Genomic DNA, 23,870 nt, shown 5'->3' on the forward strand with positions numbered 1-23,870 from the left:
TGCCCCTGGGCTCCAGCCCTTGCCCCTGATGTCCTCTCAGGCTGGTGGCTGCCGTTCTGGCCACCTGGGCCTCATCCTGTCCAGGCTGGAAGGGGCCTGGGGTCCTGAGTGCCTTGCCATGAAGTCCCTGGGCTCCTCCGGCTCCAGGCCTCACCAGCCCCCACCTGCCTCTCCCTCACCAGATCCCAGCTGTCCATGACTTTGGCCTGTTCATGTCCCTCATCGTGTCGTGCTGCTGGCTGGCCGTGCTCTTCACCATGCCTGCTGCCCTGGGCCTCTGGAGCCTTTACATGGCGCCGCTGGAGAGCACCTGCCAGACCAGGTGAGCTGGCAGGTGGGTGGAGGGGCCGTCCTCTCACAAATGTCTGTCACACGCCCTTGGGGTACTCAGCTCAGCCCCCTCTCTTCCAAAAGCCTTGTGATTCTCTACTGAGCACCTTCTGTTTGCCCAGTCCTATGCCAGGTACAACTCAGATTAGAGGAGAAGAGACTCTCACCTGGCAGGTACCATTTGTGCCGGGAAGTGGACAGAGTGTTTTTGGGCATGATCTTCCTGCTCCCCTACAAGGGCCCTGGGAGCTGGGTCCTCTTATTTGGTCCATTTTAGAGGTGAGGAACTGGACTTGGGGAGATTGGACAACTGTCTTAAGGTTGCCCATGTAGTACACAGTAGAGCTGAGATTTAACCCCCCCAAAATCTGGCTCTGATCCCATGGTTGTGGCTGCCGTGTTAATGTCCTCCAGGTGCTCATCTCAGTGGAGAAACAATATTTAGATCCCGTGGGCCACATGCAGAATGGACGGGCTAGTGCGCAGTTGCGCTGGAGGTCAGGGGGCTGGGGCTGTGGGCAGAGTGGCCGGGGAGGGCGGGGAGATAGGAGCCTGGGGGCTCTTTGGGTGGGGAGTACTGAGGCATGGTCGAGGCCCTCCAGGCCACAAAGACCGGAATGTCAGGTCCGTGATGTCCACCTGACTTTGGAGAGTGGAGGAGGGTCTGAAGGAAGACATGAGCCCAACAAGGAGCTCACACCTGGGCCAGAAAGGACACTGCAGCTCTCCTCTCACACCCTCCCTTCAGGGCTGCCATGAATGGTGGTGCGGGGTGGGCACTGCACGAGGATGCTCTGACCGAGACATTCTGATTTCACTGTTTCTGTGACAGTTTTATGCCACAGAAGCAAAATGTCTGCAGAGAAACCAAATAAGCCTCACACCGCCCCCACTCGCAGGCTGGACGCTGGCCACTGTTTGGCAGCTCTGGAACCTCGGACGGGTCACATAACTCCCGGTGACTCAGCTTCCTGTTCTGTCAAATGGAGCTAACAGCTCTCCCCCTGCCCACAGCACTCATTACAGCCTCTGCGTGTATCAGTCTTGTTCCCACCCACAGGGCGAGCCTCATCTGCCCCCATTCGCTTCAGCCGAGGCCTCAGATGCACCAACTGCACCCTCAAACCCGTCCTGCTCCCCCTCTTCTCTCGGAGCCTGGGGGCCGCACGGCACAGAGCACGATTCCCTGCCTGGGTCACCCCAAGTGTGGGTGGCTGTGCTTCCCCCCCCCCTTCCTGGGTAACAACGACTGTCACCATCTGTCACGCAGAGGAAGCGTGGCTCCGATGGCCCTCAGGGAGAGGGCTCCTGGAAGCCCATGACAACGTCCTGTGGGGGACAGGCGTGGGAGGTGCCGGCAGCTGTGTGACACCTGAGGACCCTCCCTGATCATCTGGGACCCTCGGGCCTCACCCTTCTCCCCGCTCTCTCCACAGCTGCCACCAGAAGTGTGGCCGCAAGAGCTCCCTGCACTTCCCCGGGGACGTGTTTGCCGCTCCTGAGCGGGCCAGGGGCATCCCCGCTCAGGGGCCCATGCCTTACCTGGACGATGACATCCCTCTGTTGGACGTGGAGGAGGACCCAGGTGAGAGTCGGCCCTGGTGAGACCTGGGGGCTGCCTACGCCAGGGACGGTGGCCCTCAACAAACTGGTTTTTGAACAGGCTGGTGCTGAGGCAGGGCCTGGGTGAGAGGGCGTTCGGGCTTGCCCGGAGGGAGTGGAGATGAGGGTGGGCTTCAAGCCAGGTGTGGGCCAGGCCCCTGACGGGCCGCCTCTCTGCCCTGCCAGTGTCGCTGGAGCTGGGGGATGTGTCCCTGGTGTCTGTGCCCCCCGAGGGCCTGCAGCCCGCCCCGGACCGGGGCAGCCGTGGGCAGCTCATTGCTCAGCTGCAGGAGCTGCTGCACCACTGGGCCCTGTGGTCAGCTGTCAAGAGCCGCTGGGTGATTATGGGTAAGTGGACTCCCTGCCTTCCCACTTCTCTGCCTCACCTCTCCCCAGTGCCTGAGTGTGGGGGATAGACTCCCCCAAAGAACAGACATTGGGAGCCTGCCCCGTCTCCCTGCAAATGAACCAGAGGTCAGAAACCTGGGTGGCCTTCCCTCACGCTAAGCCACACCAGCTTCCATGGAGAATGGAGCTGGTCCTGCGGACGCTATTACTTTTGAGCACCTACTGTATGCCATCGAGCTGGGGTAGACAAAGCGGGGACACCTGGGCTCTGGCATTAGACCGACTTGGCTGAGTGGGATCCTAATTCTGTCCTGTGCTGTGTGGCCTTCTCTGTGTTGGCCAGTCAGTGCCTCAGTTTCCTCACACAGTTGAGGGTAAGAGCGGGGTCTGTGTAATAAGGCAGTTGTAAAGAATGCCAGGGCCATGTAAACTTAGCCCGGGACACAGCGTGCAGTGAGTGCTCAGTGCTGTCGTCGTCATCATGGACAGTTAATCAGGTGGGTGCACCAGGGCTCTGTAAACTGTTAGGTTTCCTAAGACAGTGCTTGGTTCTTGTCCAGGAGTGGGAGTTCGTAACTGACCCCTGGAGGACGGGTCCCTAGCAACCCTGACCCACAGGCTGGCAACTGGACCCCTACTCCCTCACTTGGGGCCCCTGCCCCATGAAGAGGGAGTAGCTCTTTCCAGGGTTCTGGAGGCCCCCGGGGACTGTGAAAGTGCTGCCTGGGCCCCACCCAGCTGTGTGGTGTCCTTCACTCGCAGGGCTCTTTGTCACCATCCTCATCCTGTCCCTGGTGTTTGCCAGCCGGCTCCGCCCCGCCAGCCGGGCACCCCTGCTCTTCCGGCCTGATACCAACATCCAGGTGCTTCTCGACCTCAAATACAACCTGAGCGCCGAGGGCATCTCCTGCATCACCTGTTCAGGTGAGGGTTTCCAGCCAGTGTCCCCTACCTTCTTTGGATCCCAAGTCTCAAGACAGCTGGCCTGAGAGTGGCCAGATCTGGTCTCCCCATCACTGCGGGGCCTCAGCAAATCATACCTCAGTGTTTACATATTTCATCCAAGTACCTAAGAGTGCCAGGGTGCTGGCATTGGAGACCACAGTGGGCAGGAGGGACAGTCTTCCTGAGCTCAGGAATTCACAGGCCACTGCAGGGTAGGGAGGGAGACAGGCCATTTTAATAGATCTGAGCTGTGATGAGGGTGGACAGGGCCTCTGGGGAGCTCAGCATCATGGAAGGCTACCTGGAGGGGGCATTATCTAGGCTGAAACTAAAAATAAGAAGGGGTTAGGCTAGCTGGGAGAGGAGATGGGATGGGATTAGCCTGGCTGGGAGTTGGAGGAAAGGATCTAGGCAGAGAGAAGCCCCAGCAGTGGGCAAGACCAGGTCTGAGGCTGAGTGTTGGTTGCAGGACCCGCATCTGCCAGGAGGGCTGGGTGGGTCTGATGGGCTGCAGTGAGGATCCAGGTTTCATTGCACTTGTCAGTGGAAGCTGGTGGGGGGTTTTAAGCAGAGAAGGGCCATGAATGAGCCCCTGAGGGACTGTGGAGGTGGAGTAGAGGACCAGAGTGGAAACTGCCTGCAAGAGGAGGGACAGAGAGGCCTGGGCCAGTGTGCCAATAGTGACCACGGGTGAAGAAATTTTTAGGTGGAACCCATAGGACTTGGTGACAGAGTGGGGTAAGCAAGGTCAGATAAAGACCTCTCCTTGCCTTAGAGCTAATCTGGTCCAGGCCCCTCTTTCACAGGGGTGAAGGCCACTGGAGGTCAAAGGTGGGAGCAGGAGAAGTGACCAAGGTCATCCCGCTTTGCCTGGGCAGTTAGAAACCCAATGAGGGCTCGGCAAGTGTCTCCTGTCCTGGGAGATCCACCAACTACTGTAATTGCCTTCATTTAATTAGGGCAGTGCTCAAATCAACCTGGCCTTCCCCTTGGTAATGGCATTAGCCAAATGCATGATAGTTGACTACAGCTCAGAGAGGTGCCCGAAGAGCCCCTCCTAAATAAGAGGCAGCTCCCCTCCCTGCCCGCCGGGCCTGAGAACTCTCTTCCATTATTTTTGCTGCTCCTGGCCGTCTACCATCCCTCGGGGCCCATTTCACAGATGGACAAACTTGGGATGGCCCCCAATTTCCTGCGAACATCTGGAGGAAAGCCAGGACCCCAGGCAGTGTCCAGTCTTCAGCCACTTGCATCTCTTCTTACTCTGCACTGCCTGGTGAAGGGAACCCTTCATTTCGTGGGGTGCTTTGACTTTAGGGCCTAAGACCAGATCCTCACGGGGTGATGTCACTTCCTGGGCAGGCCATGCAACCTCCTTGCCCACTGCTTGCTTCTCTGTCAAATGGGAGCAATAACGATCCCTGGCATTGCTTGAGGATGAAATTTTTGAAGGTATAAAGTGGTTTTCATTTAAGAAAACACAAAATGAAAAATTAACCCACCATGCTTGGGGTGAAGGGAGGGGTCCCCTGGTCCATGTCCAGTGGCTGCTGTTCATTGAGCCTTCATTGTGGACCCGACATGCTGCTGAGCAGGTGCGGTGCTGCAGTGGCCCGGTCTGTCCCGCAGCCAGTGTGCTGGAGGCCCCGTGCCAGCCCGTGTGACAGAGGAGGGAGCGGCAGGCCGCTTCCTCCGGGTGGGGCCTTTCTTTTGTCTAAAGAGCCCTGTGATCCAGTATGTGATTTTTCAGTTCCATCTAGTTCTTTCATACCCTTGACACCCCCCAAGCTGAGGCCTCAGGGGTGCCCTTGTCCCTGGGACCGTCAGAGACCCCAGCCTCTGCCCCCCACCTGCCATTCTGACTCTGCACGGGGTGGGGGCAGGTCTGTTCCAGGAGAAGCCCCACAGCCTGCAGAGCAACATCCGGACGTCCCTGGAGAAGAAGAAGCGGGGCTCAGGGGTTCCCTGGGCCAGCCGGCCTGAGGCCATCCTGCAGGGTCAGTGGGGTGTGTGGTCTGGCTGGGGTTGGGGGTCAGGTGATCTGGTGTGAGGGGCTGAGGCCCTGAAGGGAGAACAGCCCTGTCTTGGTGTTCCTGAGTGAACAACAGCCTGTGTTCTTGGCTCACTTGCGGGGCTTGAAGGTGGGTGGTAAACACAGGGTGCTGCCAACTCCCCAGTCAGAACTGTAGGACCCCTCCTGGCCTGTGGTGCCCCAGGAATCCACCTGGCCCCCAATCCATCTTGTGTGTGCAGGAGGGCAGGGCATCCTGGCCAATCCCTGCTGGGCCGCCATCAGAGGTGGGATGCAGGGACATGTGCACAGCCCCCCGAGCCCCCACTGCCACCACCGAAAGTGGTTCTGTGTGTTCTTGTCACCCAGACCAGGTTCCCTCCCTGTGCCCACCACAGTCATCACCAGCAACCCCATTTGTACAGTGCTCCCCATCATTGACATCATTGCTGCTGCTCCTCCATGTCAACACGACTTCAGCCGTTGCTGTCACTCCCCCCACCGTACTGCAAACAGAAGGGCCCCCCACCACCTCCCCCTCCACCCATCAGCCACCCACCCTGGTGTCTGCCACCACCCACTGCCCTCCCTCACTGCCACGCCCTGGCGGGAGAAATGGATGGTCAACATTCAGAAATGAGCCCTAGGTCAGGGCTCGGCCCCTCAGGCAGCAGAGCAGAGGGTGGCTGCTGCAGGGTCAGGAGGAACAGTCGGGGTCGGCCAGCCCCTCCTCCACCCCCCCACCCCTCCTTTGTCCCCCAGATGGCCCTGGCACTGTGTACGTCTCCAAGGTGAAGAATAAAGGCCACCCGGCTGTCTACAGGTTCTCCCTCAATGCCAGCCTGCCCGCCCCTTGGCAGATCGTGTCTCCCGGGGACGGGGACCTGCCCTCCTTCCAGGTGAGCCCCAGGAGAGGGCCCTCAGGGGCACACCAGCGGGCACTGGCCATGAAGGTGGGGGGCAGGGCCCATGAGGCTGGAGCTGCCACAGGCAGGTGAGGACCCCTCCCGCCCGCCAGCAGGCCATGGCAGGGGCCTGTGCATGGTAAGAGATGGGCTTCGAGTCAGCCAGGACTGGGTTCGAGTCTGGGCTGCCATTTGTAACCTCTGGGTATCTGGGCCGAGGCCTTCATCTCTGTGAGCCTCAGTTTCCTCATCTGTGAAACGGGTTTGAAAATTCCCGGCTCAGGTGGTTTCAGTGCATGAGGTAAGGCCGCGGGGTAGCATCTAGGGTGTAGTGAGAGCACGGTCGGTGGAAGCTGCGGGGCACAGGGAGTCCTCAGCGTGCCGTGAGGTGTTTGGAGACTGTGACTTAAGCAAACCGACATGTGACAAAAGCAGGTCCTCAAAAAAGTCCTTTCATCAACTTGGGCTGGGATTGTTTTCTTTTCATCAACATCACCAAAAAATGGCATTATTCGAGGCTCTGCCTTGTTACTTTGGGCAGCTGCTCCAGCACCCCAGAAAAGAGCCTCCTGGGGTCACCCCAGGCCTCCAGGTTTTTCTTGCTGGGCATCATTTGTGTTCTTTAACATGTGGCAAGGGTGATAGTTTCATGAGTCAGGATTTGTTCAGGATTTAGATTTCGTTTTAAAGGTAAGGCCTCTGAGGTGCTGCCTGCTGTTCCCCGCCTGGAGGCTTTGCTTCTGGCCTCGGGCCTATCCCTCCCTCCACAGCAGGCCTCTGGATGGGCCTCCGGATGGACCTCCTGCCCCTGGCCGTCACTCAGATCTGGGTGTCCTGATTGATTGTCTCGCAGCCCGTAGTAGAGTCAGAAGCCATCATCACTGGCAGCTCTGTGAGGGCAGGCACAGTGCCCGGCCTGCCCGCCTGTGTCCAGGCCCTGCTCGGGGCCGCCCTGCCTGACTGCTCAGTGGAAGGAAGGACTGAGGCTCAGGGAGAGAGGGAAGGTTTTGCCCACTTTTCAAACTCGAACCCAGGCCTCCTGAGTCTCTGCCCAGGGCTCCCCCATCCTGGGGGCTGGGACAGGGTGGGACAGGCGAGGCCCAGGCCGAAGCAGCCTCCCGGAGTCACATGTCTTGTCTCTGTCGATCCACTGCTTAGGTGTATAGAGCGCCTTTTGGTAACTTCACCAAGAAGCTGACCGCTTGTATGTCTACAGTAGGGCTGCTCCAGGCGGCGCGCCCCTCCCGCAAGTGGATGGTGACGACCTTGGCCTGCGACGCCAAGCGGGGCTGGAAGCTCGACTTCAGCTTCTACGCGGCCGCCAAGGAGCAGCAGCACACCCGGTACAGAGCCTGGCAGATAAGCCCACCCTGGCCCCCTGTGTGTCCTCTTCCATACGGCCTGCCCCCCCCCGCCCCACACTCACACTCACACACTTTCATACACACATTTGCAGACTCTCACACACTCACATATACACTCACACATGCACACTCACATATATTCACACATAGACATTCACACACACTAACACAGCTTACTCACACACATACACACACTAACACAATTAGCGTGGACATGACAGTAGGCCTCTTTAAGAAACGCATTCATTTACACTTACTGCTCAGACCTTTTTTTGCATATTTTTATGCATATTTTTAATGCATATTTCTGAAGTGTTTTTCCCCCTCTACCAAACCACCTGTGCCCATATCCCATCTGTCTCCCCCCTACCCCTTCCCGCTGTCTCCTACCCCTCTGGTAACCATTGTCTTCTTTTTGCCAAGTTCAAGTTTTATTCCTTCTGTTGTTTGAGTGTAATTGGTTTTGGGTATTTATATTCTGAAGATGAGTGAAACCATCTGAAATATTGCATTTTTTGACTGGTTTCATTTAGCATCACTTCGAGGTCTATCCACTCTGTCCCAAGGGCCACCGTTTCTTTTTCTTTACAGCTGCGTAATATTCCACTGAGTACGTGCTCCACAGTTTCTCTATCTATTCACCTGTTGAAGGGCAGACATTTCTCTGCCCCAGCCTGGGAGGTAGAGAACACAGGCAAAGCCGGCAGGCCCACCATCTGCACCCCTCTCTGCTGTCCCTCTTGATGGCTCTGAGGGAAGCACCAGCACCTTCTCACTGTTCTTCAAGCATGCCAGGCCATTCCCACTGCAGGGCCTTTGCAATTGCCCTCCGCCTGCCTACCTTGCTTTTCCCCAGTTCCTGTGTGTTTGACTTCCTTTCAGGAATCAGATCTCTACCCAGATGTCCCTCTACCCACCTGCAGTAGCCACTCCTGGTCTCCATACATCACCCCGCTGCTCTCTCTCTGACCCCCATCATACCTGGATTCTGCTTACCTTCTGTGTTACCTGTCTCTCCCAAGGGCCCATGGGCCTCCTGTGGTGGCACCTTGACCATCGCTCAGTACAGTGACCTAGACCTTGTGCTGGGCCTGGCCTTTGGCAGGTGTTCCGTAACACCTGCTGAATGAATGAATGAATGAATGAATGAATCCACACGACACTCCCTCTCCAAGCCACACTCTCAACATACATAATTTATTCAAAAACTTCTTTACTGTTCCCGCCTCTAGGCCGAGGAGATAGGAGAGATGACTGTATTTACCAACTATATGCAGGCGCTACCTAGAGCCTGGCCTGAAATAATTGCCCCTGATACTTAGCAAGTGACTGCACTCTGCATCTCAGGGGTCCTGCCTGTCAGAAGTTGGGGGGAAAGGTCTGTGTTCTGGCCAGGGCCCCACATTCATTTACCCATTGAGGCTGGATCAGCTGATTTGCTGTGTTCATTCACTTTATAAACATTGAGCACCAACTGCATGCCAGCACTGTGCTGGTCCTGGGGACACAGTAATAAACGAGACAGATGTGGCTCCTGCCCTTGGGCCGTCTCATGGAGGCTGGCAGCTAACAAGTCAAGTGCAGCATTGTGCCAATTCTGGAATCCCGCTCTGCAGGGCCAGCCTCTGCGGAGTCTGGGGAAAGGAGGCCGGAGCCTGTGGGAGATGCGTGGGGACAGTGGTCTCTAGCGTGTGGGTGCTCAGGGTGCCAAGCGTCAGTGCCAGGCTGATTCCACTTGACTAGAGGGGTGCTGCTTGGGCAAGGGATGACCAGACAGGTCCTTCCAGCCTGGCGCACCTTTGGGGGTGGGGAGTCCCTCTGCTTGCAGTCCCCTGAGCCTAGGGCAGGACTCCCTCTGCACATACAGAGACCCGGGCAGCTGCTAAAATATTCTAGAACGTTACATCAGGTCTAGTGTGAGCTCACACTCATGGAGCCCTTTCTTGAAAGGCTCTGTTCAGGTGGGGGAAGCGCGAGTCTTCTGAGCAGGGTCCCCCCCAAGGGCTGACCCCTGGGTGCCTCTGTGAACTCTTGCACCCCCTGGAGGACAGTTTTAAAACTGCTGGGCTCCTCCTCCAGCCCTGGGGCTTCAGCCCCAGGCAGGGAGATGGGTGGAGACAGAAATAAAGCACCTGATCCAGGGCCTCGCAGCTGCAGGACCACACATGGTCCCCCCAAGACCAAACCCCCAGTGCTGGGGGAGTCTGAGCCCAGCCCCTGCCCATGGCTCCCTGACTTCTCTGGCCCTCCAGATCCCAGCCCTGGCCTCCTTGCCTTCACAGGAAGCTGTACTTTGCTCAGTCCCACAAGCCCCCCTTCCACGGGCGCGTGTGCGTGGCACCCCCTGGCTGCCTGCTCAGCTCCAGTCCTGACGGGCCAACCAAAGGCTTCTTCTACGTGCCCAGTGAGAAAGGTAATGCGGGGAGGCTGCAGTGGGGCCTTGGGAGGTCTGAGCCCCCCACCCTCTACACGTATGACTCCTTCTGCAGTGCCCAAGCCCCGACTGTCGGCCACCTTTGGCTTCAACCCCTGCGTGAACACAGGCTGTGGGAAGCCGGCGGTACGGCCCCTGGTGGATACGGGGGCCATGGTCTTCGTGGTCTTTGGCATCATTGGCCTCAACCGCACACGGCAGGTGGACAACCATGTCATCGGAGACCCGGTATGTGGGCCCCCTCCAGGCAGGTGCCCAGCTATGCTAGACTTGCGAACAGGTACCAGCCAGGGGCCCACCAGCTCCCCATGTACCTCTTGGCTTCCTCACCCTGCTGACAGTTCACCCAGCCCAGACACAAGTCCACAGTCCCTGGGCACCCTCTCTCATGAAGACGGAACAGGGTTGAGCTCTTAGAATCACCCATTTGGGTACATTTGGGGGCCTGAGCTGGCTGCCCCTCAACATTATAGGCTGGAGGGAGGATGAGAGAAGTACGAGTATGGAGCCCCCTGGCCCCTTCCTTCTGCAGGACACCCTGCACCCCACGGCCCTGGCTGCCCCTCGGGTCTGACCTTACTTCTCCCTGTACCTGCTCGGCCCCGTGCTGGGCTCTTGGGTGTCTGGAGGGGGAGGAGCTGATGCAGTCATGCCTGGTGGTGCCTGGTACAGAATGGTGCTGAGTGGGTGGTAGGAAAATGGCCGGGTAGGTAGAGTGGCCTGGAGGAGAGTCCAGCCGGGTGAACTGGCCCTCACCTAAAACAGGACATATCTCAGCAGCAGGTGGGGGCGGGGGGGCGCTGCCAGAGGTTCTTCCGGAGTGTGGGTGGGGGCCCGGGACTGCATTCCCCACTCACTGAGCGGCCTGCACCCCCTTGTGTCTCCTTGGGAAAGGGCAGCGTCATCTACGACAGCAGCTTTGACCTCTTCAAAGAGATTGGGCACCTGTGCCGCCTCTGCAAGGCCATCGCAGGGAACTCGGAGCTGGTGAAGCCCGGCGGGGCCCAGTGCCTGCCCTCAGGTATGTGGGAGGGTGCACTGGGGGGGCTGTGGCCCAGGTGGAGGCTCCGGGGACACTCGAGCCTGGCGTGTGGGTGTCGCTGCAGACGTGCATCTGTGCATCCATGGGGCGGGGGGTGGGGTGGGATATTCTTTTGGCTTCCAGCTGGGAGTACACGGGCTTGAAGGTGAATTAGCAGAGGCGCACGTGGGCAGGGGGTGTGGTGTGTGTGTGAGAGACGTGTGCAATGTGTGTGTGTATGTGGGGGGCACGCCCGCAAGAGGAGCTTTTCCAAAATTGGGACTGGGAGCTGGGGGGAGGGCAGAGCACACAGATAACCAGGCGAGGTCACACCAGGGCGCCCCTGAAGAGTGCGGGGTGTCGTCTCCCTTGGCAAATGCACGTTGTAGGTTTCTCCATGGTGGTGCCCGTGGTTACAGACACTTGAACCCTGGGGGATTAGGGAGGGCGGGCGGGCGCGCTCCTGCAGGTGCCCACAGAGGGCGCTTGCGCAGGCGGGGCCGGGCCAGGCAGGGCTGCTCTGCCCCGCTCCACCCTCACCCTCCTCTCTCCTGCCCCACAGGCTACAGCATCTCCTCCTTCCTGCAGATGTTACACCCCGAATGCAAGGAGCTGCCCGAGCCCAACCTGCTCCCGGGGCAGCTGTCACACGGGGCCGTGGGGGTCAAGGAGGGCCGCGTGCAGTGGATCTCCATGGCCTTTGAGTCGGTGAGCCCCTGGCGGCCCCTGGCCCCTCCGGCCACAGCCTGGGGCTTGCCTGGAATGTGTCACCTCTGATACCTCACTCCAGAGCAGAGGGGTCGCTCTGCAGAGGGGTGTACTGAGGCGCAGAGGGGTGAAAGTGCTTGCCCAAGAGCACGGGATTGGCAAATGTCAGCACCAAGCGCTGATCGGGCCCGTCTGACCACCGAGCTCTGCCCTTTGCACCACGCACGCTGTCTGCCGCTCCCCCCACCTGCCATTCCCACCAGCCCGGGTGCATTTGGCAGCCTCCAGGCTAGAGGGGGCCGTGGGGGTGAGGCTGGTAAAAGTCCACCTGGACTCCTCTCTGCCACTGTGGGGGTCTGGTCATGGACCCCGGTGCTGGCTTCCCCAGGAGAGCTTGGAAGCCAAGGGACTGAGCAGCCCACACCTCACTGCTTCCTCTCTCATCCCAGATGCCCCTGGACTCCCCCCAAGGAAGCACCCCCACCCGCCCCCACGTGACCCTGACCTGGGCATCCGCGCCTTGATTATTATGTCGGGCCCTGCACCCTCTGTGCTGAGCCTCTGGGTGGAGGCGGGGTCCAGTCCTAGCTCCAGCCCTGGTGTGCTTTGTCCTTGATCAAATCTCTTGTCCACTCCTGCTCTAAGCCCCTCCTCTAAAGAAGGCTCCAGACCCTTCCCTCCGGCTGACAGGCATGAGGAGGAGATCATGGGAAGTTGGGGAACAAGCATAATAAAGATAAGGTTACCCGCCAGAGGCAAGGCCTGCTCCCTGGCCCCCAGCCCTGCTTTCCTCCCCGCCATGTGTGCAGCTCACTCGCCAGCCCAGGCCCTCCCTGCCCTCCAGGAGCCCAGGCTAGTGCAGACACCAGTTCAGAGCCCCAGGCAGCTTTTTTAAAATTGGGATAAAAGGTACAAAGTCAGACCAGCCCTGCACCATCTGAGTGTACAGCTCCGTGACAGTGAGTTGTCAGACACACCTCGCCACCTTCCCCCTCTGCAGCTTTTTCTCGCACAGCTGATACCGTGGCCCCATTAAACACTACCTCCCTGTGCCCCTGCTCTGCCTGGCACCCACCCTTCTGCCTTGGATTTGGCTGCAGCCCTCAGAGAAGTGGGATCATGCAGGGTGTCTTTTGTGACGAGTTCATTTCCCTGCACGCTGTGTGCTCCAGGTTCATGGTGTAGCCTGTGACAGGATTTCCTTCCTTTTGAAGGCTGAAGCCCTTTTGAGAGAGGAGAGACTCCCCGCTCAGACCCCTCGTGGCAGGATACCACTTCCAGCTGCCCCCCCGCCACTCAGACATGCCGTGCACACAGACGCGTCAGCTGGTGTGTGCACAGGGAAGCAGAACTGGGCGGCGGAGAACTTGTATGGCTGTCCCAGAGCAGCCTGCGGGCCTGGCCCTGTCCCCCGCCATCCCTCTGGACAGTTCCTCAGAGCTGGGGGCTGGGAACCAGACAGGCCACTCTCTGCTTTCCTGGACTCACAGTCCAGCTGGGGGCCACAGACAACATGCAGGTGGTGACTATGATGGGGAGGCACTACGGGCTTGCAGAGTCTAGGTAAGGCTCATCTTGAGACATCAAGGAAGGCTTCCTGGAGGAGGCAGAACCCTAGTGAGCCTTGAAGGTGAACGGAACTAGCTGTGCAGGCAGAGGGAGCAGCTTGTACAGAGGGTGGGACACCAGAGCATGGGGGGCTCTGGGGGCTGATGGAAAGGGACCTGGGGCTGGTGTGCAGTCACCTTGGATCAGGTCGCCCTTCATCCCCCATACAACACACTCCATGTTCAGTGGACAAGGCTGGCAGACCAGTGTCCCTGGGAAGGGCGATTGGGCCACGGCCCCCCTTCTCACTGGCTCATGTCCCCACAGACCACCTACAAAGGCAAGTCCTCCTTCCAGACGTACTCAGACTACCTGCGCTGGGAGAGCTTCCTGCAGCGCCAGCTACAGACCTTCCCCGAGGGCTCGGCCCTGCGCCGAGGCTTCCAGACCTGTGAGCACTGGAAACAGATCTTCATGGAGATCATAGGCGAGTGGCTGTCTAGACCTCACCTGCAGGGTTCTGGCAGGGGACAGGGAGGTGACCTGGGACAGGGAGGGTCTGGTCAGGCCGATCCGAGCCACAGCAAGTCATCTCAGCCCTGGAGAAGCCAGGATGACACCGTGGCTGGGAACACCGATCGGAGGCCAGAGGCCGAAGCCCGACATCCGCGGAGCCTGCGTTTGGCACCTGAAAGTAATAGAGCGACTGTTACGCAGCCGTCTGGCATCACGGGCCCTTCTAGGTGCCAGCACCTGTGCTGAGGGCCTATCCCGGTAGCTTTTGAAACTCAGCTGCCGCCTGTGGGATGAGACACTGTTATGACCCCATTTTACAGATAAGGAAATGGAGGCTCAGAGAGGTCAAGCAGCTTACCCAGAGTGACCCAGCCAGCTGCGACTGCCCGTCCGTGTGACCCCAGGAACCTCTGGGCTGTGGGGGGTGAGGGGGCTGTGGACCCCTAGCTGAAGACTCTCTCCTCTCGCCTTCCAGGGGTGCAGAGTGCCCTGTACGGCCTAGCCCTCTCCTTGCTCATCTGCGTGGCTGCGGTGGCTGTGTTCACCACCCACGTGCTACTGCTGCTGCCCGTGCTGCTGAGCATCCTGGGTAGGCGGGGTGGGGCGGGGCAGGAAGGGGCAGGGTCTTGCTGATGGCCTCCAGTCTGCAGGTTTCTCTCGGCCATCAATACGTACATCTCCATGAAGGCTTCCCCGCCACCCCCAGTCCCTTCCACCCCAGACCGCTGGGCTCTGTGTCTGGCTTTCAGCCTCAGACTGTCCCTCCTGTCTGTGTGCTCCCCAAGGGGAGCCAGATGTCCCGAGGTAGCCGGTTGGGCCCAGTGAGGCGTTGCTGACCTGTCCTCTCCTGCGCACTCACAGCGTTCTCTCTGGCCCCGTCTCTCCTGGCCCGTCTGACCACCAGTTCCACCCTAGACTTCATCCATCCCTGGGGGGCCTCAGAATTTGCCTCCCCCCTCCAGGGCTGCGCCTGGGCTGGGTGAGCAGCCTCGTCCCTGCCCCGCAGGCATCGTCTGCCTGGTGGTGACCATCATGTACTGGAGCGGCTGGGAAATGGGCGCGGTGGAGGCCATCTCCCTGTCCATCCTCGTCGGCTCCTCCGTGGATTACTGTGTCCACCTGGTAGAGGGCTACCTGCTGGCCGGAGAGAACCTGCCCCCCCACCAGGCCGAGGTGAGCACCTGCCTGCCTTCCCCTCCCTGGAGTCGTGTCCCACCTCCATGCCCCCTCGGCCGCTGGACACCCTGGCACCTGACCCCCAGCAGGGTGTGTTCTGGGGACCGTGGTTTCCCACTGCTGCCTCCATGCCCAGGGGCTCAGGTTCTAAGGCCAGGTCTGCCTAATCCGTGGCTTTGGGGGTCCACGCCCCGCAGCTGCTGTCTCCCTAAGACAGTAGGGGGTGGGGACAGGTGACCTCCAAGAGCCTGTCCTGCTTCTCTGTTCAGTGAATCGGGGTCTTGTTCTGTGGGTCGGGGAGCAGGGGTGAGCCCTTCCAGCCATGACCCCGACACCCCAGCCCGCCTCTGTGGCTTAGCGAGCACCGGCCGGGTACTCGGTGCCCAGTCAGCTTCGGGTGTCATGAAAGTGCTGTTTTTTCCTACTTTGGAATTGTGCTGGTGTGAAAAGGCTCCTCGACACGTAAATGAAAGCAGTTGGACGATTGGCCGCTTTTGTCAAAAGAGGGAAACCAGTTCCCATCAGCGCCCGCGTGCATGAGGCCCTCGCGTGGCGACCAGCGTCCTGGCTGCCATGGCAGCAATGGGGGCGGCAGCTGGGAGCCCCTGGGAGGGAGCTGATTCAGACCCCCACACCCCCCCCGTGGCTGTGGGTGATCCCCATTTATGGAGGGGGGCTCGGTGCCTCCCGGACAGGTGCGGGCAGGGTCAGCGTGTGCGGCCCACCCGGGCCCGCCCCGTCCCCCCGGGGCCCCAGCTCGCTTCTCACCCCGCTCGCAGGACGCCCACTCGCAGCGCCAGTGGCGGACGCTGGAGGCCGTGCGGCACGTGGGTGTGGCCATCGTGTCCAGCGCGCTCACCACGGTCATCGCCACGGTGCCGCTCTTCTTCTGCATCATCGCCCCGTTTGCCAAGTTCGGCAAGATCGTCGCACTCAACACGGGCGTCTCCATCCTCTACACGCTCACCGTCAGCACGGCCCTGCTGGGCATCATGGCGCCCGGCTCTTTCACCCGGACCAGGACTTCCTTCCTCAAGGCCCTGGGCGCGGTGCTCCTGGCGGGGGCCCTGGGGCTGGGCGCCTGCCTCGTGCTCCTGCGCAGCGGGTATAAGATCCCGCTGCCCACCGGGACCTCCCTATAGCCCTGGCACCTGGGGCCTGACTGTGCACATGCTGGCCCACAGGTGGGCAGGAGAGGCTGTTCTTTGCCCCCGGAGGCCCTTTGTTCCCCACTGGCTTCAGCTTGCTGTGTCCCCAGGCCTGGGCGCAGTGTGGGCGACACCTGTGTGGCTTCCACCGCCGGCGCGCCTGGCAGAGCTGCACCTGCCCCACCGGGCGACCGGCATCTGCCCTGGGCTCCCCCTCAGCGGAGGAGACCTCCTTCCTCGCAATCCCGGTCACCACTGGTGTCAGGTTGTTTTTCAGTCTCCTTCCCATTGCTTCAGTGCTCACGACAGCTCTCTGATGTGGGTGTCCTGGGGCCCCCTCTTGACAGATGTGAAAACAGAGGCACCAAAAGGCAAAGTGACTGAACTGCAGCCGGGTCAGTAGCCCCGCAGGAGCTGCCTCCAGATCCCTGCCCTGCCTAGGGAGCCTGCAGGAGGAGTGCTTGGGCTCAAGGGCAGGGGCTTTGCACCTCCTGCCCCCTCCTCCCCTTCCCTGCGGCTTTGTGACCACCAGTGCTGGGTGGTCCTATGTCCCCCTCCTGCCCCCCCCTTCGCCGGCCTGCGGGTCCTGGCCACCAGGGAGGAAGGGCTTGGGCTGGGGTTCTGCATGTACTACCCCAAGCCCCAGCCTCTAAGACCCTCCCTGGGGATGTAGAGGCCCGCACAGACTTCCTTGCAGATCCTGATCTCCCCCACCCTGCTCTGAGGAGGGCTTTGGGGGAGGGGCGCAGTTCCTGGGGGAGCTGGCCACGCAGGCTGCCTGCTCGCAGCAGGTGGTTCCTATGAAGGTGAAATGAAACTGCAGACCGCCGCCATTAACACAAGCATTTTAAGCACCGCTGGCTCTGCCACGTTCTTAACACTAGAAGAACTGAGTGTTTGCGTGCTGCCCAGCCAGAACCTGGTCCTGGGGTGGGCCTGGAGGGAGGTGGTGGTGGGTGCAAAGTGCTGGGCCTCCAGGTCACAAAGTCGCGGATACCCAGCTGGCCAGGTGAGGGTGGGGGCTTGTGGAGCAGCTTGGGGAGCGGCTGGACAGACGCGCCTCTGGCTGCTCCACTCGCTGCTCAGTTGGGATGCTTTTGAGTCCCTTTGTGCCTGGCCTTGACTCTGAGGAGACATGAGAAAGGCCAATGAAGTTGGCCCCTTTGTGCCTGTATGAAGTCTGGACTTTGTATTGGGCACGGACCGCCGTTGGGCCAACATTGTCCCTGGGCCTTAGGGCACCGGACACACAGACCGAGCTGCAAAGGAATCCCTGTAAGCTCTCTCCAAGCCAGCTCCCTAATGGGGAGCGGGGGTGCAAGGGGTGTGGGTGCAAGGCAGGTGTGCAGTAACACCATGCCCCTGCCTAGTGTGTGCCTGGCACCACTAGGTACTCTCTGTTGAGGGAACATCAGACCTTTGCACCTCACAGTGTGTGGTGAAGGCAGATGCCAGGCAAGCAGTTCATGGCACCTGCTGAGCTCAGCACATGCTGTGCCAGATGCCCCCTCACACAGCAAAGTGGCACCAACGGGGGGGCTCCAACAGCACAGATTTATTCTCTTGCAGTTCTGGAGGCTAGAAGGGCAAAACCAAGATATGGGCGGGTACTCACTTCTGGAAGCTCGAGGGAGATCTAGTCCAGGGCGCCGGGCTGCTGGTGAACAGCCACCCTTGGCGTCCTTGGGTGCCTGTCTGTCTCTGTCACAGGCCTTCCGCACAGGGCCTGGCAGGGACACCAGCCCTGTGGGTGAGGTCCCACTGGGCGAACCCAACCTGGCCATCTGCAGAGATGCGATTTCCAAGTATGTACACCTTGGCAGGGGTCAGGGTTAGGACTTCAGCGGACCTTTGAGGGAGGTGGTCAGTCCACCCCATGAGAGCACAGAACACGCTGGCTCACTGGTCACCTGGAGTGGGCACATCAAGCCCGTTTCACACGCAGGGAGACGAGGCTCTGAGAGGTTGCTTTGCCTTGGCCACAGCCAGTGGACATGACATCTACCTGTGCCCAGGGTGCGTCCTCAGCCACAAGGGTGTCAGCCTCGGAGAGCTCAGGGAGGCTGATGAGGCCCACAGGGGAGTCTCAGGCTGGTGGTCAAGTAAAGAAGCCTGTTCTTAGGAAAGCTGGAAGGAAATCGGATTTGTACAGCACTGCAGTGTGTGCTTCCCGTCGGCCCTGGTGACGCCTGAGCCCCTGGGCCCACCCCCACACCCCCCGTGCCCCCCTAAAGCCCCCCAAGGGTGCTCTGACTGAGGAGCAGTGGTGCACATGCCTGTGAAGGAGCTGATGGGGATTCAGGCAGTGCAACCAGAGCCTCTGCCCTCATGTGGGGAGGGCGAGACGTCAGGGTTGCACCCCTTCAGGGATCACTGGGGTGGGGAGCAAGCTTGTGGGAGGCCAGCCAGGAGAAGGGGAGATGGGGGAGAGGGCTGACAAGTTGACAGGACACCCCAGAAGGTGCTAGGAGCAGGACCGTCATCACTAAGTTCTTGTCCTGCGACCTTCCCAACAAGCTCATTTTAATGTGAAAGTGGGTCATTTGCATATCATTTGCATGTGGTCTAAATAATGCCCTCTTGTAAAGAAACCCTCATTTAGCTCATTTTCTTGCTTTTAAGAAACAGTTCCTCTTTCTTCCCTTTGGCCTTTCTCTCCAGTGTTTGGGAGGGAGGCACTGGCACCTCTCCCCCAAGTGACTAGGGCTCCCCTGTTGACTCTCTGAGTCCCCATCGTACAGCCAAACACTCTGGGGCCCAGATCAGGGCAGACGGAGCACACAGCACCCCAACTAGCAGCCTCTCCTGGCCCTTGGTCCTGCCCCACGCGGGCTCCCTGCGTGCTCACCCTGTGCGGGTGGCGTCCCCAATTCAGGTCTCTCCTCATCAAAACTAGCGGGTCCTGGTTCCTCAGGCCTGTGTGGCGGCAGGTGCCGTCCCTCCCAGGGGTGGGGGTGGGGGTGAGGCCGGGGAGGGAAGTGACCACACGTTGCTGCCAACTCACCTATTAGAAACCCCCTTCATCTTGTTTGTGAATATTGGCGCCACGGGGTCCCCGTGGCACTAACTGCCATGCAAAGAACCTTGACCTTCGTCTGCCACGGTGCACAGCTCACGGTCTTAATGAGCTGCTGCTGAGCATTAATGAGGTGCCCTTTGTTAGCTGGGGCACAGCAGCCACCCCGGGGGTCTGCGAGGATGTGCAGCCATTCAGTGGGTCAGGGAGGGGCAGAGGGCAGGAGGAACCCCAGAGCTGCCAAGTTTCCATGGGCTCTGCTTCTCTCTCACTCCCCTTGGAGGCCAGGAGACACCCATGAGCCAGCTTTGGGGGTGCTTACCTGTCCAGGCCCTAGCCATGCATCCCGGGAGTCCTCACAGGGGTGTGTTCAGTCCCGTTGCACTGGAGCGGCTGCTCCGCCTCCCCTGCAGCCTCTCCGCACACAGCGGATTAGCCTGCCTGGCGCAGGGGCTGCCCGTGTCCTGTCCTCGCTGCAGCCACCTGCGTGCGCTTTGGGAGGAAGGAGCACCGTCTAGGCCAGCCCCAGCCCTGCCGGGCGATCTTAAGCAACTAAGTCACTGAACTTTTAGTCCTCCAGAAATGGGGCCAGGGGACGAAATTATGTCCAGAGCTCTGCTTCCATCCATTGCTGAGCTGCCAGGACGAGTCTCCTGAAGTCAAGCTGCCCCGTGCCCACCATCACTGGCATCTGTCTCCTGTAAGTCTCATTCTCATTGGGCACATCCAATAGGCCAGAGAACGCCCCCCTGGGCCTGCCATCTGTTCATGTGTCAGTTCAGCCCCTCGGCTGAGCGCCTGTCACATGCAGACACCGTTCCAGTCTCCTGTGACACAAGGGGACTCAAACAGAGACCTGGGCTCTGGCCTTGCAGACTATACAGTTGCAGGGGGGAAGCAAATTTGATAGAAGAGCCCCTCAAACATAGACCTGCGAGCCAGAGGGCTGTGGGGAGGAGTAGAGCATGGAATTACATGGGGCTGGCAGAGGGGACCCCCGGGAAGGGGCTTCTGCACTGGGACTTACAGGATGGGGACTAGTCTTCTTGCCCTTGGGGAGTCGATCCATCTTGAGCCAAAGGAAGCCTGCAGCAGATGGATGTGAGGGCATAAAAGAAGGGGTTTGTTGTGTCCTCTGGGCACAGGGCTGGGGCCTTCCTGGGACAGTGAGCAGGAAATGGGTTGACAGGACCAATGACCACCTGAGGAGCCTGGCATTGCTGCACACAGGACTCCGTCACTACACCTGCCAAGTGAATGCAGACACCAGCAAAGCAAGGGGGCAGCCCTGATCTGGGTTCTCAGCTCAGCCTCACTAGCACTGCGGGGAAAGTTGCCCAGGAAGAACTGAGTCTTTCCCTCCCGGGGCCTCCAGGAGTTGGGCGTAGCTTGCACGCAGCTCCAGCAAGCTAAATACCATTGCCCTTGGCATCCAAGGCTCAGTGGAGGCCTGTGAAATGTCAGCCAATCCAAACGGACTTAGGAGAGCAGCAGCCGAGGTCCTGGAATCTACACCCTGCTGCGCTGGGGGTCTCCTGCCAGCAAAGGGACAGCCGTCTCCCTTCCTGCCCCTGACCCCTTGAGACCAGGATGCTGAAGAGGATGGAGTGCACCTCCCGGCCACTAGGAGGCGCTCAGGAGCCCGCACCACACCTTCAGGCCAGGACCTCAAGGGGAGCCTCCGCCAGTTTCCTCTGCTCAGTTCTCTGAGCTGTACGGTTGTCTCTCTGATCCCCTCCCCCTTTAACCTGCCCCCCTCGCAGCCTGTTCCTCCCCGTTTTGGTCCCTGCACCTTGGTTTTCTTTGAGGATCTTCCCCCACCCTAGACCTTGGATGCAGACCTTGGATACCCCAGCTTCACAGCGTGGTAGGCATGTGACCCAGATCTGGACAATCAGTGCATTCCATCTTCCCGCTCAAGCTGTTGATGCAGGACTGGTGCGGACCTGACCCAAATCAGGCCCTTGAAGGTCTCTGAGGACTTGATGGAATTATTGGGAAATATGCACTTTCCTCTCCAGCCTGCAGCCTGCCTGGGAATGAGACCAACCAAGAGGAAAGCGGAGTCAAGGTAGAAAGATTTCTGATGACATCACTCAAGCCCCTGGATCCAGCCATGCCTGAAGCTAAATATCCCTAGATTTTTTTTTCTAAAATAAGTCAGTGAATTTCCTGTTTCTTTGAACCACTTGGATTAAAGTTTACTCTCACTTTAAATCAAAAGTCCTAATAATCCCTCCCCCAACTTCACACACCCCCTCAAATAGCTTCCCTGTGTTTCAGTTAATTTAATCCTCAGCTCTTTCACATGGCATTCAAGGTGCCCTGTGACCCTGGTTCACAAACCCGCCCCCCATTCAGATGGCTCTTCTGAATCCTCCAGTCCCCCTGGGCTCTCACCTCCCCCAGAGTGTTCCAGCGCCCTCTGGTCTATGCACACAGGTCCAACTCACTTCCCTCCAATTAACGTGTCAAACTTGGATCAGTTCCTCAAGTCTCAGCTCAGATGTCACCTCCTCCATGAAGGCTTCCTCTTTGCTCTCACGGATCTTTGCTGGAACACCGAGTCCCATAGTATAGTGAGCTGTGTCCACATCCACTTCCCCAGTGAGCCCTCGAGAAAGGATGGGCGTGCCTACCCCCACAAAGGCCTGAGGAAGCTGGACTTTATCTGCGAGGCGTAGGGATACAATGAGACATTTTAAAAGCAGGGAACCATTTTATGCCTGTCTATTTGGTAAAAACCCAACAATTCGATAGCATTCCCTTGATGAGGCTGTGGGCGAACACGCTCCCCAATGCTTTGCTGGTGGGAGTGCAAACTGGTTCAACCATTGTGGATGGTGATTTGGGAATAACTCAGAATCACAATCACAGCATCCCTTTGATTCAGCCGACCTACTTGTGAGAACATATCCTGCAGACACACCAGTCAAGTGTAGACATTACTCACTGAAGCCTTGTCTGGTATCACGATGGGCTGGAGCCGCGAAGCATCCGTCAGCCCAGGGACCAGACAGTGGGATGCTCTGTGGACTGTGGGAAAGAGTTTGGAAGCTTTTTAAATGCTGATCTGCAAAAAATTCCTGAGCTATATTACATGGAGGCGGAGGGATTGATGAACTGTGTGTAAGACATGCTAGCTTACGGGTTGGAAAAAAATGGACGCGAGACCATATACTCATTTTTATTTGTACAAAGAAACGGAAGGAAACACAAGAGAAACGAAGCTCGTGGCCAGCTGGGGTCCCGGGCAGACGGCAGGCGACAGGAGGCCTTGCTTATAAATCTTGGGTTTGTTGACTGCAGGAATGTGTTATCTGGATGGGTTTTTTTCTAGCAGAGGAGAGCTGTTGCTTCCCTTGCTCCTTGGAAAGCCCACTCTGGCTGCAGGGAAGAGGGAGGATGGAAGAGGGTGGCTGGAAGGAGGGTGGGGTGAGGCAGAGAGAGCAGAGAGGAAGGAGAGGGGGTGCTGTGGGGAAAATGGGGCGCCTCAGGCATTTTTCCTTCCCGCCACTGGCCTCTGGCTCCCACCTGCAGGCTTGTTTTCCTGCCCACACGTGATAACGTGACGGTGCAAAAAGCTCTTGGGAGCGTGAGCTCGGGGCACACATACCTGTGATTGCGGACGCGGGGCCAAGAAGCCAGCAAGCAGGGGGGCACGTGTACCTATAAGAGGGGAGAGGGTGAGACAAGACTGTGAGGCCAAGAGAGTGCCAGAGAGAGTGCGAGAGCCTGGAAGTTCGCAGGGGTTGGGGGGCTCCGTTGCTGCCTGCTTCCTCGCCCCCTGGCCGGCCTGCCTGCTTCTGTGCCTTTGCACCTGGTTCCTGCTTCAGCGTGGAAGGCCTGTGACATCTGTTGAGGGCTCCAGCACTCCCTTTTCCGGCCTGCCTGCCAGCCTGTCCTGCCTGCAGGCTTGCCGCCACAGTGGTGCGAGTAGGCAGGATGAGATGCAGATGAAGAGGACAGGGCAGGCCAACTCCCTCCAAAGACTCAGCTGAATTTGCTCTGGGCCCAGGCACCGCGGGATCTGAGGGGCCAGTGTAGCCTTCCTGTTGCCCTCCCCAAGCAGAGATGGGGGGTCATCACCTGCTCTGGAGCCAGAGTCCCCATCAGCACCTTTGGCATGACCGGGGGAGTGGCATAGATTGATGTGCCGGGGGACTGCCTGGAAGGGGCGGTGCAGGCTGATAGGAAGAGGCTGGAGTGGGACCGTGCGGCTGTCCTGGAGCTGACTCATGGAGTTCAGGGCTTCATCTTCATTCCCCCTCCATTAACCATGTGAATTTGGGCAGGTCGTTTGCCGTCCACTAAATAGAACAATATCCATTCTGCCTGGTTGCTTTAAGGGAGATCATATAGGCCAAGCTCTTGGCCATACGACACCTGCTAAAATGTTGTTCTAAAAGTTTCTCCTCACTCCGGATAGCACAGTGCTGGGAGTTGCAAAGCAGTTCATCAACAGGAACTTTTCCCTCCTTACTAGTTTCTCTCCAGGAATGTTTTCTTGTCTCAATGTTGGTCTGGCCACGTGACTTGCATTGTTCTTTGGGACGTCAGCTAGAACGACTGGAATCAAAGTTTGAAATATGCCCGTCCCCGGGGATTTGCCCTCTTAGCTCCTGCCTCTCTGGAGGAAGAACATGTCTCAGGAACCCCGCTGCTTCCAGGGTGTCGAGAGATGCATGGAACAGACTTGACCCGAACTGGAGCCTGGAGCCTGGACCACCCGGTCCTAGTCTCCACTACCTTGGTCCAGCTGATGAGGAAATGGTGGTTTTAAGCCGCTGAGTTTGTA

The 23,870-nt window shown here is 59.0% G+C and overlaps 1 protein-coding gene across 1 annotated transcript in view; it reads left to right on the top strand.

The window, feature by feature from the left end:
• The window catches only part of DISP3 (dispatched RND transporter family member 3), a gene marked incomplete at both ends in the record, with an annotated part of 29,919 nt that extends 13,869 nt beyond the window's left edge, over window positions 1–16,050 (top strand). Inside the window, 15 exons of the mRNA XM_084242572.1 lie at window positions 183–322; window positions 1,767–1,915; window positions 2,119–2,280; window positions 3,043–3,204; window positions 5,109–5,222; window positions 5,999–6,135; window positions 7,300–7,484; window positions 9,788–9,918; window positions 9,995–10,167; window positions 10,834–10,960; window positions 11,523–11,668; window positions 13,544–13,703; window positions 14,208–14,321; window positions 14,739–14,905; window positions 15,688–16,050. Of these exons, the coding sequence (XP_084098698.1) occupies window positions 183–322; window positions 1,767–1,915; window positions 2,119–2,280; window positions 3,043–3,204; window positions 5,109–5,222; window positions 5,999–6,135; window positions 7,300–7,484; window positions 9,788–9,918; window positions 9,995–10,167; window positions 10,834–10,960; window positions 11,523–11,668; window positions 13,544–13,703; window positions 14,208–14,321; window positions 14,739–14,905; window positions 15,688–16,050 (2,430 nt within the window). The remainder of the gene's footprint in view (window positions 1–182; window positions 323–1,766; window positions 1,916–2,118; window positions 2,281–3,042; window positions 3,205–5,108; window positions 5,223–5,998; window positions 6,136–7,299; window positions 7,485–9,787; window positions 9,919–9,994; window positions 10,168–10,833; window positions 10,961–11,522; window positions 11,669–13,543; window positions 13,704–14,207; window positions 14,322–14,738; window positions 14,906–15,687) is intronic.
• Between the last annotated feature and the right edge of the window lie 7,820 nt (window positions 16,051–23,870).

The sequence above is a fragment of the Talpa europaea genome (genome assembly GCF_964194135.1).
Source record: "Talpa europaea genome assembly, chromosome: 9".
NCBI lineage: Eukaryota > Metazoa > Chordata > Mammalia > Eulipotyphla > Talpidae > Talpa > Talpa europaea.